At 35.7% G+C, this 15,879-nt stretch overlaps 1 protein-coding gene across 1 annotated transcript in view; it reads right to left on the bottom strand.

Annotated features, from left to right (window-relative positions):
* creb3l3b (cAMP responsive element binding protein 3-like 3b) overlaps positions 1 to 11,723 on the bottom strand; it is a 31,671-nt gene extending 19,948 nt beyond the window's left edge. Inside the window, exons 1-3 of the mRNA XM_079612811.1 lie at positions 11,612 to 11,723; positions 2,981 to 3,082; positions 578 to 830 (exon numbers count right to left, since the gene is read on the bottom strand). Coding sequence (XP_079468937.1) covers positions 578 to 830; positions 2,981 to 3,082; positions 11,612 to 11,653 — 397 coding nt within the window. The 5' untranslated portion in view covers positions 11,654 to 11,723. The remainder of the gene's footprint in view (positions 1 to 577; positions 831 to 2,980; positions 3,083 to 11,611) is intronic.
* Between the last annotated feature and the right edge of the window lie 4,156 nt (positions 11,724 to 15,879).

Here is a 15,879-nt window from a genome sequence, read left to right as displayed (position 1 = left end):
ATGGACATAATTTCAAAGCTGAGACTTGTTTACAAAGCACAAAGCTCTTTGCAATTATTGGATGGGAGGCGTGCTACAAATAATGTTTAGTGTAGGGAAAAACTGTGGATTTGGCAACCCTGGCTTGATCTACAGGCAATTCATATAGGGTCAAATAGAGCCTGCTTTAACGTTGCTATTTTTTAACTGTGAATGCGTTATTGTCGCGTTAACTTGTCTTAAATTCAACACGAGATTTGCAGAACATGTGGTTTTTCCGCCCCCTTTTGATTGACAGGAAATAATCGACCATGATTTTAAACAATCAGCCAATGACCGATAATGAAAATAATTGCTTTTATCGGCCGTTACCGATTACTAGCTGATACATCTGTGCATCTCTACTTTATTGTGTAGTCAAGTCATCTTCATTTATATAGCGCTTTTAACAATGTAGATTGTTTCAAAGCGGCTTTACAGTAATAAACGGATAATTTACCCTAACCGTACTCTTTAAATTTGTATTGACAATGACTGTTGATGTTGTTTTGACTGTAAAATAATCAACAAGTCTGCTGTTTGAAGAGTGAAATCTCACCCAGATCAATGGAGATATCCGGCTCTGTGTTTGCGGCGTGAGCGGCCGGCTGAGGAAGAAGATGAGGATGCTGAGGGAGGAAGATGGAGTCGAAGAGCGGGCTGGTGGGGGGTGGTGGTGGGGGGCTGTCCAGGTGGTCTGACGGGGTGTCGTCACTGATTCCACTGTCACAGGGTGAAGGGACCCAGAGAGGAGAGCAGGGCTCCGACAGCAGGGAGTCCAGGAAGTTATCCACAACACCTTCATCGTGACACTGACAGACACAAATCACAGAGAATAAATACAGCAGAAACACACATGCACAACCATGATACACACACATTGCAGACGGGTCATGTGTGTCTCTAAAGTACATCATCTCAGGTTACATTTACTTTAACATGCTGGATTTCTCCTACAAAAAAATAAAGTGGGTTTTCATAGCGATGCTATAGAACAGGGATAGGCAACTCCGGTCCTGGAGGGCCACTGTCCTGCAGAGTTTAGCTCCAACCCTGATTAAACACACCTGAACAAGGCAATCAATGTTTTCAGATTGCTAGATACAGGCAGGTGAGTTGTTATCAGGGCTGAAGGTAAACTCTGCAGGACAGTGGCCCTCCAGGACCGGAGTTGCCTATCCCTGCTATAGAAGAACCATATTTGGTTCCCCAAAGAACCTCAAAGTGAACAGATCTTAAAGGACAATGAACCTAGGGGTTAATAACACATGGTTGCCGACTCGATCGTTCTCTGGGATGTTTTTTCATGATAATCGAATGTAAAGAGTTTTATCTCTAAAAACTGATTATAATGCTAGTATATGGGGCATAGAATAGGCAAAAGTAAATCGCTAGTTAATACCACTAACCAGACTCAAAATAGCCTCACACTAACACGGTAGCATAATGAGGGTCCCTACATGCAAACCGAAGCATAGAGAACTTTGCAAGTGTACAGACAGTTTAATAATAAGATACTTTATAAAGACAGTACACGTCGCGTACAGGCAGGAGCCGTCTTTGGAAAACAGTCTCGACCTGTCGAGCCATGAACGCCGTGCCAAGTGAGCTGGTCGATAGGAATTAAGTTTGTGAAATCTAACATAGCACGGTGTTCGTGGCTCGACTAGTCGTGACTGTTTTCCAAGATGGCTCCTGCCTGTATACGCGTAATGTACTCTCTTTATAAAGATATCTTCTTATTAAACTGTCTGTACATTTACAAAGTTCTCAATGCTTCGGTTTGCATGCAGGGACCCTCATTATGCTACCGTGTTAGTGTGAGGCTATTTTGAGCCTTGTTAGTGGTATTAACTAGCGATTTAGCCTTTACATTTAGTCATTTAGCAGATGCTTTTATCCAAAGCGACTTACAACTGAGGACTACAGAAAGCGAGTCATCGTGAAGAGGCAAAAATAATGCAAGAACATTAAAAAAAAAATCTAAATACATTTTTTCCCTCTATAAAGACCCATTTGTGGAATGGATGTAAATGTTTCTTTATGGAACCATCAATGAAGGACCTTTATTTTTTTAAGTGTAAGAGAATACAATTGTACAAAAATACATCTATATTTATACAAAATATATAACACACCAAATAAGAAAAATATTTCCCTTTATAAAATATATAAATATATATACAATTTTAATATATATTTTGATGCAAATATTGTAATCACAATTTCTGTCCAACAAAAATGTGGTTATTTTAAAGTAGGTACATTTTGTCATCTTGCTAAATAAGCTCACAAATATTACATTTTCGATGAGTTAATAAGTCCTAGTTTGTCTTGAATTGTTCATTGCTCAACAGTAGCACGTTTTCTTCATGTCTCCAGTATTGCTTTGCACCCTTGTTAGTATGTAGGCCTACTAATGGCATCTTTAACAAATTAATCCAACCAGCCATGACATCCATCAATTTCCCTCATGTACTGTAGCAGCACGTGTCAAGGGAAATTAAAGCGTGCAAATACTTTCCTAAATAGATACACATCAAATCATCATATCCGAATGATTTCTGAAGGATCATGTGACACTGAAGACTGGAGTAATGATGCTGAAAATTCAGCTTTGATCACAGGAATAAATTACATTTTAAAATATATCACGATAGAAAACAGTTATTTTCACATTGTAATAATATTTCACAATATAACAGTTTTTTCTGTATTTTTGATCAAATAAATGCAGCCTTGGTGAGCACAAGAAATCTTCTCAACAGTTCCCAAAAGGTTTTAGAATAACACAGTTTCATATCAGATAAATCTGGGGCTGACATGTCATGTGCTGTCACCGTGTTTACAAGAAGACTTTCAGGGTGCCTCATTTATTATAATAACTAAAAAATAAAATGTTCTCAGTGTGCTCTCAGTAGGACGGTTGTCTTGTGATTGATCAGATAAACATGTCACTCACGCTTTGATCTGTGATTGACCACGCAGGGAGGTCACCATTGCTCTCCAGAGAGATCTTATGGGGCTCGAGGAGCAGGTCTAGGAGTTCAATCCCGGAATAACCCTGAGACATAGAGGAAAAGATGAAGAGATGGAGGAAATGTGGGAGAAAAACAAATGTAAGTCAATTCCTAAGGTGCTTTCACACAATAAAATCACCATGAATCTTCCCCTCCCTCTTGCAGCAACTTCTCTTCTCTGATGGCGTGTTAAGGGCGGAGCAAACTGTCACTCACGTGAGATCCACCAATAGCATTTTATCTGGACAAGCTGATCTGGTTTTCTGGTTTTTGATGAGTTTTGGGCAGATATCAGCTGGTCAGGTTTAGAGAAAAGCTAGCTGACCATCTAAACAAGGTGAAATATCCTAAAAACAGCATCTAATAAATGTGCTTTGCTTGTTTTAGCTGGCCATGCTAATCTGGTTTGCTGGTTTTGAAGGGGTTTTAGGCTCTTATCAGCTGATCAGGCTAATCAAACATCTGAACCAGGTGAACAAATACAGCTTTTTAAGTTTTAAGCATTTAATACACATATATGTGCCGTTCACAAAAGCAATGGCGTTCTGTCTTTTAGTGCGTTCAAGTCATGTCGGAAAGATCATGTTTACTAGTTGGACGTCACTACAAAGTCGTAATTACGAGTAGGAAACTCATGATTTTTTTCTGAACCCTGAGTTGAGGTCACATGCCAGATGCACAGCAGCGTCTGTATTAATGGTAAATTGCATATAAAAATATTATATATTGTACAATAATAACAAAATATTGAGTGATTTAACCCCTTTATACCGCCATTACATATTTAAAACAGTAATATCCTATACTAAACCTAAACTAATCTTGACAAACTATATATCATTTGAAAGCTTTAAATCTCTAGTTTACATGATTTTCAAAAAAATTACAGAAGAGCCGTACTTTATCAATTTGCAACAAGAATATTGTCATACTCCTAAGGCGTGTTCAGACCTTTATTCTGAAATAGTGATGAACATGAAAAATCATGAAAGAATGGTAGAAACCTCAGTTTGTTTTCATGCCAAGAGTTCAAAAGATAGCATCTATTCAATTCTTAAAGAAAAAAAGGTCTGAAAATGTTTTAAATATAAAGAAAAAAAGAAAAAAGAATAAATTCTCCATTTGTGATGTTGCAGCGAGCTATAATGCACATACGTGTTATTTTTGTGTTTCTTAGAGATTTAATTCATTTTAAAATCTGCCAAACTTTTGCCAAATCAACCTATACTTCTGAATAGGATGTCTACTTCATAAATTGTATGAAAATTGTAAAAATAATGGTTCAGACTCAAACAACATTTGGAAATGGAGGCGCCCTTATATGGGTAGTAATGTCAACTAGTGGAGAAGTGTGGTACTGCGCCCAAACTAAATCTCACTGAAAGCTTATATTTTAACTTCCTTAATTTATTTCACTTCTACAAAAATCTGCCAAATGTTTTCTTTAAAACAAGACCAATCTTACATCTATATTCCAAAGCATTCTCGAATTACAACCATGTAAGTTCGGAATGTGCATTTTCATGTCTATTTAAAAAAAGGGGGGTGCCGCTTAAGGGGTTAATTTACAGCACCTTCATAAATTGAAAAAAAAAGCAAAAACACCACATTTTTTATTCTTCAACCATGGGTGTGATAGGACAAAAACACCACATTTTTTATTCTTCAACCATGGGTGTGATAGGACAAAAACACCACATTTTTTATTCTTCAACCATGGGTGTGATAGGACAAAAACACCACATTTTTTATTCTTCAACCATGGGTGTGATAGGACAAAAACACTATATTTTTTGGGGAACGGCAAAGCGTAGAGTTACCGTCAAATGTAGCCTATCCGGATAAATCCATAGACCATAGCAAATCTGAGCACAGTTTGAGACTTTGTTGAGAAAGACATGTGAGATTACTGGATTTGTCCATGTTTTTTTTTGTGTTAGTAAGCATTCTTCTAAACCACCTTACAACATAGTGGTGACCACTCAGATTTTCTTCAGAAAGTGTCTTCATTACTTCCGCATGTCTGGGGTCCTGAATGTAAAACTTCCCTCCACAATGTATTAAAGAGTGAGGCAGGAAGCTGCTCGACCATTAAAGTTTAACCATGTCCGTCGGGCAGTATTAAGTATTCATTTGAAAGTCTTCAGTGTCGTTGTTAGTGCTGTAGCGCAGAGAACACCTGTAGTTAGTGTAAAGAAGATGACATTTGAAGCACAGCTGGCTATTTGTGACACAGCCGACAGAAACATCTCTCTTCAAGCCTGGTTACAGCATAAAGCAACAGGATATCATCAAATGTGTCAGGAAAAGTTGACAAAATGAATGAATTCATGTGACAAGGCCATGCACCTGATATAATGAGCACGAGGACACAAAAACTGTGACCTAGATCGTGCTTTACATCTGACAAGTCTAACTCAGAAAGGAGAGAAATACAAAAGAAAAATAATATCATGCTCTTAACAACCAAGAGTTTGGATTCCCTAGCTCTGCCAGAGAAAGTAAACTCGATCCTTGAGAAGTTAGTCTGATTCAGAATCACACACGAGACAGAAAAGATTGGCTTTGAGTCACTCTTTTATTGGTTTTCTGTTTAAGATTGTTTAGTTGATTAGCTATCTGTGCAGAATTAAATTAGGTTGTTAAAAAAAAAGAAATTCTTCCTGTGTATTTCTGTCTTGTTTTCCCGTACAAATATCTAAACATTCTTGAATATGATACATTTACTTGAGAAGGGAAATTACTTAAGATATTGAGTCTTAAAATGTATATCAATTAAATGAGTTTATGCTTAAAACAAGAAAAACTTAATTTAAAGAAAAAACTTTTTTTTTTTTTGATTTTTCAGAAAACATTTTGATTCTTAAGTAAATGTCTCTTGATTTCAGTGTTTAGATGTTTTTCTACTAGAAAAACTCAAATATGTATCTTTGCTAAGGGGATTTAGTCACCAAACTTCTAAAATGTACTCTTTCTATCTCGGTAGACCAAAGTCCTCAATGAATTTATGAATGCCTTCGGGAAGGAAAATCATTAATGAGATCTATTCATTTGATCTCCATTGCTTTTTGCAGACACCAATTAGATTTGTTGGAGATAAAATCGAGACCTTTGCTTACTGTAAATCTCCTGCCGCTCAGATTTATCCTCTGAAAAACATGCAGCAGTAGCCTAATATTTATCTCAACAATGCAATGTTTCAAAGTGTGCACAGATGATATCAAGAACTGCAGTCAAAACGTTGAAATATGAAATCAAATGTTGCCAAGACCAAACAATTTAAGCAATGTGTTATCTATATTATTTGTCTCTCTTCAGTATCTCAATTGTTTCTTCCAGACACAAATAAAAACTGATCAAATAAGGGGCCTGATTTACAAACCCTCTTTCGGTGTTAAAAAAAGAAATTTACTAAATACACACAGTGAAAAATATGCGCCGAAAAGGCGTTGACAGGGTTAGTTTTTATTTACTAAGTTTTGCACTCGTCATTTGACTGGTGTTTGTGCCCTTATTTACCACCCAAATAAAGCATGTCTTAAACCAGATGCTAATTTGCGCTGCTCTTGGGAGATTGTGCTGGTCATTACGGAAATGATCCGGCTGCATCCGTGTTCTTTCATGTGTGTGTCGTCAGTAGATCAAACGCAGAACTTTACACTCCCACCGCCGCTTTTATAGAATTGCACTCTTTTTATACTAATTTACCCTGTTTAGTAAATCTGGCACAAAGACTTTAGTCTCTGATTTTTCTCATGAAACAAATCTCTCATCTAGCGTTCCAGTAGACACTTGGACACTTTGCTTAAAAAACAAACAAACAACCACCCGAGACAAAGTTGATGCTTAAAACAAGTGAGACGTTTCCTGAGCTATAAAAGACAGTGGTGGACGAATGTCACATTTACATTTAGTCATTTAGCAGACGCTTTTATCCAAAGCTGAGGACTACAGCAAGCGAGTCATCGGGAAGAGGCAAAAATAACGCAAGAAGTGCTCAAAATACAAAGTTCAGGCATTGCTCAGAGTAGCATAAGCCAAACAAGGGAGGATTAAAGGAAAACATTTTTTGTTTTTATGTCAAGTGTCACGGAAGAGATTTTCAGTTGTCTTTTAAATGAACCAAGGCCTGGGCGAGAAGTTGTGTTGCATGCTCAGTTAGGAAAGGCCTGATCTTCCTGATGTTGTGCAGTGCAAACCTGCATGATCGAGCTGTCTTTGTGATGTGGTCTGTGAAGGTCAGATGCTCATTAAATGTTACTCCAAGATTTCTGACCGACCTTGATGGGGTGATTGAGGTTGCATCTAGCTGGATAGTGAAGTCGTCACGAATCAAGTACTTGAGTAAAAGTACAGATACTCTATTCAAATATTACTCCGGCAAAAGTATAAGTAGCCTACTTATTTTAAGTTTTACTTAAATGTACAAAAGTGCTTGATTTTTAAATGTAGGCCTATTTATTATGTATTAAAAATAAAAAGTACTGATCAATGAATCTAATAAGAAAAATTGGTGCATATTTGATGTATAATTTTTGAACCAATTAAACAGGTTAATTAAATAATGAATCGGACATCGCTATTTTTTAACTGTTAATGTGTCGCGGTAACTTGTCCTAAATTCAACACGAGAGATTTTCTTCACACATATAATCAGCCCTGATCATTGGCTGTTTTTAAACATATTTTTGACATGGGAATGACATGTTTTTATGGAATGTAGTGAAGTAAACGTAAGTTTCCCAAAATAAAAACACTTTCAATTTTAGAAAAATTTACCAAAGTAGAAATACTTATAAACGAGCAATTCAACCTTCCTTTGTCCTTGCATGGACGGCTGTGGCTTATTGACGGGTTTCCAAAAGGAAAGGTTTCATTTGGTATGAAAAAGTCAGACTGAAAACTATGGAAGCTTGTTTCCGCCACAGAATGAAAAATAAAAAAGGCAATTGCGACGTTTTCTCTCTCAGAATTCTGACCTTTTATCTCAGAATTGCGTGATATAAAGTCGCAATTGCAGGTTATAAAGTCAGAATTGCGTGATATAAAGTCGCAATTGTGTGTTATAAAAGTCAGAATTATGAGATATAAACTCGCAATTGCAAGAAATATACTTGAAATTCTGACTTTTTTCCCCCTCAGAATTGCATGCATCTCGCAGTTATGACTTTACAATACGCAATTGGGATATATAAAGTCAGAATTGCATGATATAAAGTCGCAATTGCGTGTTATAAAGTCAGAATTGTGAGATATAAACTATTCTGAGGTAAAAAAAAAAAGGCAGTATTTTTCCCTTATAATTGGACTTTATAACTCGCAATAGTGAGTTTATATCTCACAATTCTGAGAAAATATGTCAGAATTGCGTGATATAAACTCGATATTGTTTTATAAAGTCAGGACTGCGTGATATAAAGTCGCAATTGCGATAAAAAAAGGCAGAATTCTGACTTTATAACACACAATTGCGACTTTATTTCACGCAATTCTGACTTTATATCTCGCAATTCTGAGAAATAAAGTCAGAAATGTAAACATGTAAACTAGAGAATGTGAATGTGATGTCACGCGTTTCACTCCGCGTTGCATTTTGGGAAGGTGCCGCCATCTTTGCAGGATACGTTATCCGTTGCCATTTGCCATGGTTTCTTCAACAGTGAGACCGAGAGAAATAGCGGCAGAGAGAGAGAGAGAGAGCAGCTTGATATTTGTTTGCATTTTGCGATATGCTGCAGTTTCTTGGGAATAAATGGAGAAGGAGGAAGCGAAAGGAAAGTGACTCTATCAAGAGAGAAGAAAAAACAACGCCAGGCAGCGCTATTTAGAGAAACTGCTTGACATCAACAGCATGGACCCGTACGACCTGCCAGCTACAGGATGGACGAAAGACCCAGAAGCACTAGCACCTTTCACACACCCAGACATAGTCAATTAACGTTACCTGGTTTATGGTCTCAGTGGCTACAAGATGCAAGAGTTCAGAAGCTTTCAGTCATTAGAAGCCTATGAACAAGTCTGCTGCGGCTGGGTGCAAGACTTACAAACCCACAAACCTGTAAAAGTCGTAAGCTCAGTCATACTTGAGGTTTCTGGCGTCATTCAAATGTGGAAATAAATCTGATATGAATCTGATACGTGCATTTGCACCTGCCGCGTGAGCGGACAGATCGTACATTCTGTCATGCGAGTCGTATGTCAGTCGTACGTCATTGAAAAAAGTGACTTTTTGAAACATTTCGTGGTACAGTCAGATATATCTATAACAAATAAACAACTCTAGTTGAGCAGAGTATTAATTTAGTTTGTTTGTGTTAAATAAAAGGCGATCTGGCGCTAAATGTTGCTTTTTTTGGTCACTGCTGTCAGTTTATTGACAAGCAGTTTCTCTAAATAGCGCTGCCTGGCGTTGTTTTTTCTTCTCTCTTGATAGTCACTTTCCTTTCGCTTCCTCCTTCTCCATTTATTCCCAAGAAACTGCGCCGTATCGCAAAATGCAAACAAATATCAAGCTGCTCTCTCTCTCTCTCTGCCGCTATTTCTCTCGGTCTGATCTGTTCTACTACCAAAACAGATCAATTTCTCCAACGAATACCAAACCCTTGGGATCTTTAAACCTCAGATTAGTTTTCATCCCAGACGGGCATGTTCTCTCAACCTTCAGTTTATTTGTGTTTCATTGACAGGATCGCTCCTGGTCATGCGGTTTAGCAGTGAAGATAAGCTTATCTCATCTGAGCAAAGTTTTGTATGGCTTGTGCTAATAGCACAGAAGAGTCACACACAATACTTGAATCAACCTCTAAAGAGCAGTTTCAAGGATGTTTGTGAAGTGAGACTCAAAGCTAGATGGGTTGATTTGCATTTTGTCATCAAACAAAAGAAAGTTCAACATGCAAAAGAGCTAACTTTAACTTCCAGTTTCATTTGGGAGGTTGTATATAAACTGATGGCTGTACTAAATCAAGATTACAGACGGCAAAGTAACACGGACAGAACAAACATCTCTCAGGGATGAGTGTGTGAGAGTAATTACGACATTTTAGTGTAATTGAGTATCTGTTGAACTTTCTCTGCCTCGTCTTGTGTTAATGGAACAACTCTGAGAGGAGCCTTGGGTTTATTCTTGTTTACGTGCATGCCGATGAGTTACTAGACTAATTAGGAAAAGATAATTATCCTCGGGGTTTGTATTATTGTCATTTCCACACGCTTTCAAGCACAGCAAATACACTGGTTCAATAAAACCTCAAAATACCAGGATGCTATTTTGTTCTCGATTGATGAGATATAAATGGAGAGCAAATTTGCTCCTGAATGTTTCTCCTGAGCGAAAGAGACCCGTAATCTCACACATATCTCAACTAGAGTTTCATGAGATCTCAATAATGTCTCAAACATCTTTTTAATCAAATTCTTCCAAAACAATCATTTTTCTCTGGGTTATTAATCTTCAGATCATCAAGCTCAACCACATGGGTTATTCTCAAAAAGCAGTGCCATGGCTCTGTTTGTGTTGTAAAACATTTTTTGAAAAGGAGAACAACGATTTGAAATGTTTTACATTGGATCATCAAACATTTTGCATGTCCCCATTCATATACTGTATATCATATATCCTACTGTATACTATTTATACAGTACCGGTCAAAAGTTTGGAATCATTTTTTGATTTTTTTTTTAAAAAGTCTCTTTTAAAAAGCATTTTAGAATAATTTCTGAAGGATCATGTGACACTGAAGACTGGAGTAAAGATGCTGAAAACTCAGCTTTGATCACAGGAATACATTACACTTTTTTACTGTATTTTTTTTTTTTTTTTTTACAGCATAAGAGCATAAGGTGAGCATAAAAGACTTCTTTCAAAAAATCACAATTATTCCAAACTTTTGATCGGTATGTGTGTATATATTTCTGATACTGTTGGTATATATACTTGTTTATTTTTCTAAATATGAATGTGACCCTGGACCACAAAACCAGTCTTTTGGGTAATTTTTTTAAAATTGAGATTTATACATCACATGAAATCTGAATAAATAAGCCTTCCATTGATGTATGGTTTGTTCGGATAGGACAATATACAACTATTGAAAATCTGGAATCTGAGGGCGCAAAAAAATCGTAACATTGAGAAAATCTCCTTTAAAGTTGTGCATTTATGTTCACGATTGTGCTGCATTCACTCACAAAAATATTTTTTACATATATTTACGGTAGGAAATTTACCAAATAGCTTCATGGATCACGATCTTTATTTAATATCCTAATGATTTTTGGCATAAAATAAAAAATTATAATATACCCGTGCGACTTATGACTGGTTTTGTTATCCAGGGTCACACATATATACATTTTAGGCATACCATATTTTGGAGGACGCACCCAGTTATGGTGGCCAGTGTGGCGTTTACAGCCCTGTACTGGGCCTGAGGTGGGCCGGTTCGGCATTAACCTTTTCAAATTATTATTATTTTTTAAATCAAAGCATAAAAATGGCACCGTTACCTGATAATGACCCCATTCCAAACAATGAAAATCACAGTAAAAGCAATGAGAATGCAATACTTCACCTTGTCTGAGAGAAGTGCCATGTTCCAGGCACTAGAATCCATGTACAAGAAAACTGATGATTAATATCCAGAGAGAACAATACAGTATGTCCGTGTGGATCTGTCCTCTCACAGTTGTGTTCCTGGATGTGTTCTCTGTTCTAGGACAAAGTTGAAACTCCAGATAAACTCCAGATAATGAGCCTATGATTCAATTGGATTGTTAATGTTTACAGGGCTTTGACTGACAGGATCTGCATTCTGTTTATCAGTGAGGAGAGGATGATGATCTCATCAAATTAAATAAACACCAAAACAGGAGAGGATGACATCATTGTCTAAATGAAATGTAAATTAAGTGGAAACATCCACTGTAAGATAAAAGGTTCAGTGGGTTTCTTCTATATAGAACTCTAGGGTTCTTGACTCCATTTTAAAAAACACTTTATGCCAAAAAGGTTCTAAATAAGGAGAAATATCTTAAATGTAATTATTTAATTAGTTTATTTGTCAGGGAAAATGTACAAAATACATTAATCTTATGAAAAGATGTTTTGTACCAGAGTAAATTATTGCATAATATTATATTTAAGGGATTATTTCCTTTTTTTTTTTTTTTTTTATACTATTGTTGAAGTATGATGAACTCATTCATCAAATTAAAATAAATATATTAATAAATAAAAATATATAAATAAATACATAATATATAAATTAATTAATTAAAATACAATTAATTCCAACTAAACTTACTAATTACTAAATTTAAATGTCTTATATTATTGCATAATATCATATTAACGGGTTATTTCCTTCTTTTTTTTCTTTTTTCTTTTTTTTTACTATTGTTGATGTATGATGAACTGTTTAATTCATAAAATTAAAATAAATACATTAATAAATAAAAATAAATAAATAATATATAAAGTAATTATTTAAAATAAAATAAATTCCAACTAAACTTACAATTTATTCAATTTAAATGTAATTGCATAATATCATATTTAACAGGTTAAATCCTTTTTTGTTATGTTTTGAGTCAACTTTGTCTCATATGTTTCTCTGAAAAAAATATAGATAAAAATAGATCCTGATGGGTTAATAGTTGACTTCCAGTGAGAGCAATAAGAGAGCTAAACAAATGCGGATCGATTATTGAGTTCTTTTGGAGATCTTTCACTTTTGAATAAGTCTTTGGTATCTTGGCATATCCTATAGTCTGAGACATTGCTGAGATCTTTGACATAAAGTTTGTGTTTCACAAAGTTTGCTGCTTCGTTATTTGTAGATTATATTATGGTATACTGAAAAACAATGATAGGTGAAACTCGAAAATTATAAAATGGTGCAAAAGTTCATTTATTTCAGTAATTTAACTTAAAAGGTGAAACTAATATATTATATAGACTCATTACATGCAAAGTGAGATATTTCAAGCCTTTATGTGTTATAATTTTGATGATTATGGCTTACAGCTTTCTAAATTTTAAATTAGAATATTGTGAAAAGGTTTTCATAAGCTGTAAACCATGGCATACACTCTAAAAAATGCTGGGTTGTTTTAACCCAATTTTGGGTCAAATGTGGACAAACCCAAACGTTGGATTAAAAATGCATTATAAAATTTTTACCTAACGACTGGGTTTGTCCATATTTGACCCAAAATTGGGTTAAAACAACCCAGCATTTTTTAGAGTGTACTTGAATCAACCTCTAAAGAGCAGTTTCAAGGATGTTTGTGAAGTGAGACTCAAAGCTAGATGGGTTGATTTGCATAATCATCAAAATGATAACAAATAAAGGCTTGAAATATCTCACTTTGCATGTAATGAGTCTATATAATATATAATATGTAATGATGAGTTTCACCTGTAAGCATTTCATACGTTTTAAAGGCTTTTATTAGCAAAAAACATTGAATATACTGCATGCACAGAGTCAATATTGCCCCTTCTTCTTCAAAACCTGCCATTCGCTCTGGCATATCAGCTTCTGGGCCAAATCCTGAATAATGCCGATCACTTTTTGCATTATTAGTGTCCGGAGTTGATCACAATTTGAGGATTGACCTCAGGTATGACCTCAGCCCTAATGATCTCTGAGCCACTTCATTATCACTCTTGCCTCGAGACATGGTGCTGCGTCATGCTGGAAAATGCTCAGATCATCACCAATTCCTCCTGGTTCGTTGGGAGAAGTTGTTCTTGCATTCATGGCAGTGTCTTTGGCAAGCTCTGCACTGGTGGTGGCATGGAGGAGACATTCTGGTGCTGTCTGGACTGGATGTCCTGGAAACTTCTTCACTGCTGTTGAATCTCTCCTTGAAGTTCTTGATGATCCAGTAAACGGTTCTTTCAGGTGCAATATTTCCTTGCATGCGAGGCCATCAGCCTGCTCTTATAATCCAGTCAGAATGATAGAGTGATTTTACCTGAATACTCGTTCACATGATATGATTAGTGAGATTATGTTACTCTGTAAAAAAAAAGTTGCTGCCTTACATTTTTAATTACAATCAACTTGGATGTTTAAGTCATTTCAACTTAAATTACATTAAACTGACTTAAAAAAAAAATAGTTGAATCTTGTATAACTTATTTAAAAAAAAAGTTGAAAGTTGCTTAACTTATTTTGATTAGTTAAAGTAAAATATATATATTGTCATAACTTATTGATCACATCATTTTTATAGCTGGACATTATGTGCCAGGGCCAAAAACAGTGAAATTTGCTTTGTTTTTTGTTTTGTTTTTGCCATAAAGTTCATTTTTAAGTTGGCCAATGATGCTTTTTGCAATTGTTTAAAATGCATCTGATCAGTCTGTACAATAAACTACAGGAATATTTGCAAAACAATATTCATGTCACTGCCAACCACAGGTGTATGACAGACTTTTGGGAGAAAACCTCTATTTGATTTCTTTGCATTTTCATTGCGTTGCATTAGAAGTGATCTCTCTTTTGAATTCCATGATTTGTTTGTATTTGACAAATTTGTTTGCATGAAAATGTTTGTAGACTTGCAGTGTGTACTGAAATCTGCAATAGACATGCTGCATGTGCAAAGATTCAGTCTCCGTGACTCTTAACCTGAGGTTTGGCACACAGATAAACCGAAACCGTAAGCTGAATAAGTCTGAACTGTGCAATCAGTGCACGCTTATCCTGTATGTGTCCCAGCCGTTATCACAGAGGATAAGGCTAATATTGGGAACTGCCCATACTCATCAGAAAAACAGAGAAAAGTGTTACATAATTCATGAACAAACTCCAGACATGTTTTAGCGATTATTTAGTTTGGCTTGACAAAAATCAGCATACTTTTCTTGTGCAAGAAACACTTTTAACAACTGTTTAGTTGTTGGTGTTGCTAAACGTGATTAACTAAACAATATTCATCTAGTAGTTGAACATGAATGAATATTCAATACAGCTGGAGCTCTATGTGACATACTGTCAATTACCAGATAAAAACATTTCAACTCAGGTTGTAAAAACAAAGAAAAGCATTTACAGAAATGAATTTTCTTTGGGGTAAACATTATCCCATGATGTTTATTGTCAGCATGTTTACTTAAAAACAAGCAAACAAACAAAATAAGGTCAGTTATTATCGTTAACCAAATCTAAAACTAAAACTATTAAAACATTTCTGCTACAGTTTTTTACAACTGCTTACACACATTTTCAAACTATGTCACCTTTTTTCAAAACTCTACACACAATTCCCAAAACTGCCATGCAAAATGCCGCACATCTCCTTTAAAAATGTAACACTGCATTCAAAATGCCATAAACACACGTCAGAATGAAGCATTTGCATCAAATGGCAAACACTTCTTTCATAATAGTGAATTTTTGGATATACTGTACCATGTAAACACTGCTGTTCTAAATCTAAAGCTCTTTGGTTTAATATCTACATTTCAATACAGTGTTCTACAGTGAAAGTAATCCACTGAGAGGGGTAACAAGTACACTGTAAACACCAATGCAATGTAGAAACAGAAAATATTTACAGTTTTTCTCAATTGTTTACACACAAATACTGGTACTTGAGACACAATGACCACAACATGTAACTCATTCACCAACCCCCAGAACCAGTTCTGCTAAACTACAAGCACAACTCCTGCTTTACACTCAAACTGCAGCTCTAAAACACACTTTTTTCAAAACATTCTCTGCATTTGTCACAATTTTCATGCAGAAAATCTCTTGTTTTCACAAGGAACACACTGCCATTCAAACATGCACACTGACTATCACACGGGCAAACACCCGTCACA

This window comes from Phoxinus phoxinus, assembly GCF_949152265.1.
Source record: "Phoxinus phoxinus genome assembly, chromosome: 5".
Classification (NCBI taxonomy): Eukaryota; Metazoa; Chordata; class Actinopteri; order Cypriniformes; family Leuciscidae; genus Phoxinus; species Phoxinus phoxinus.
This window is presented reverse-complemented; position numbering and strand designations above follow the sequence as displayed.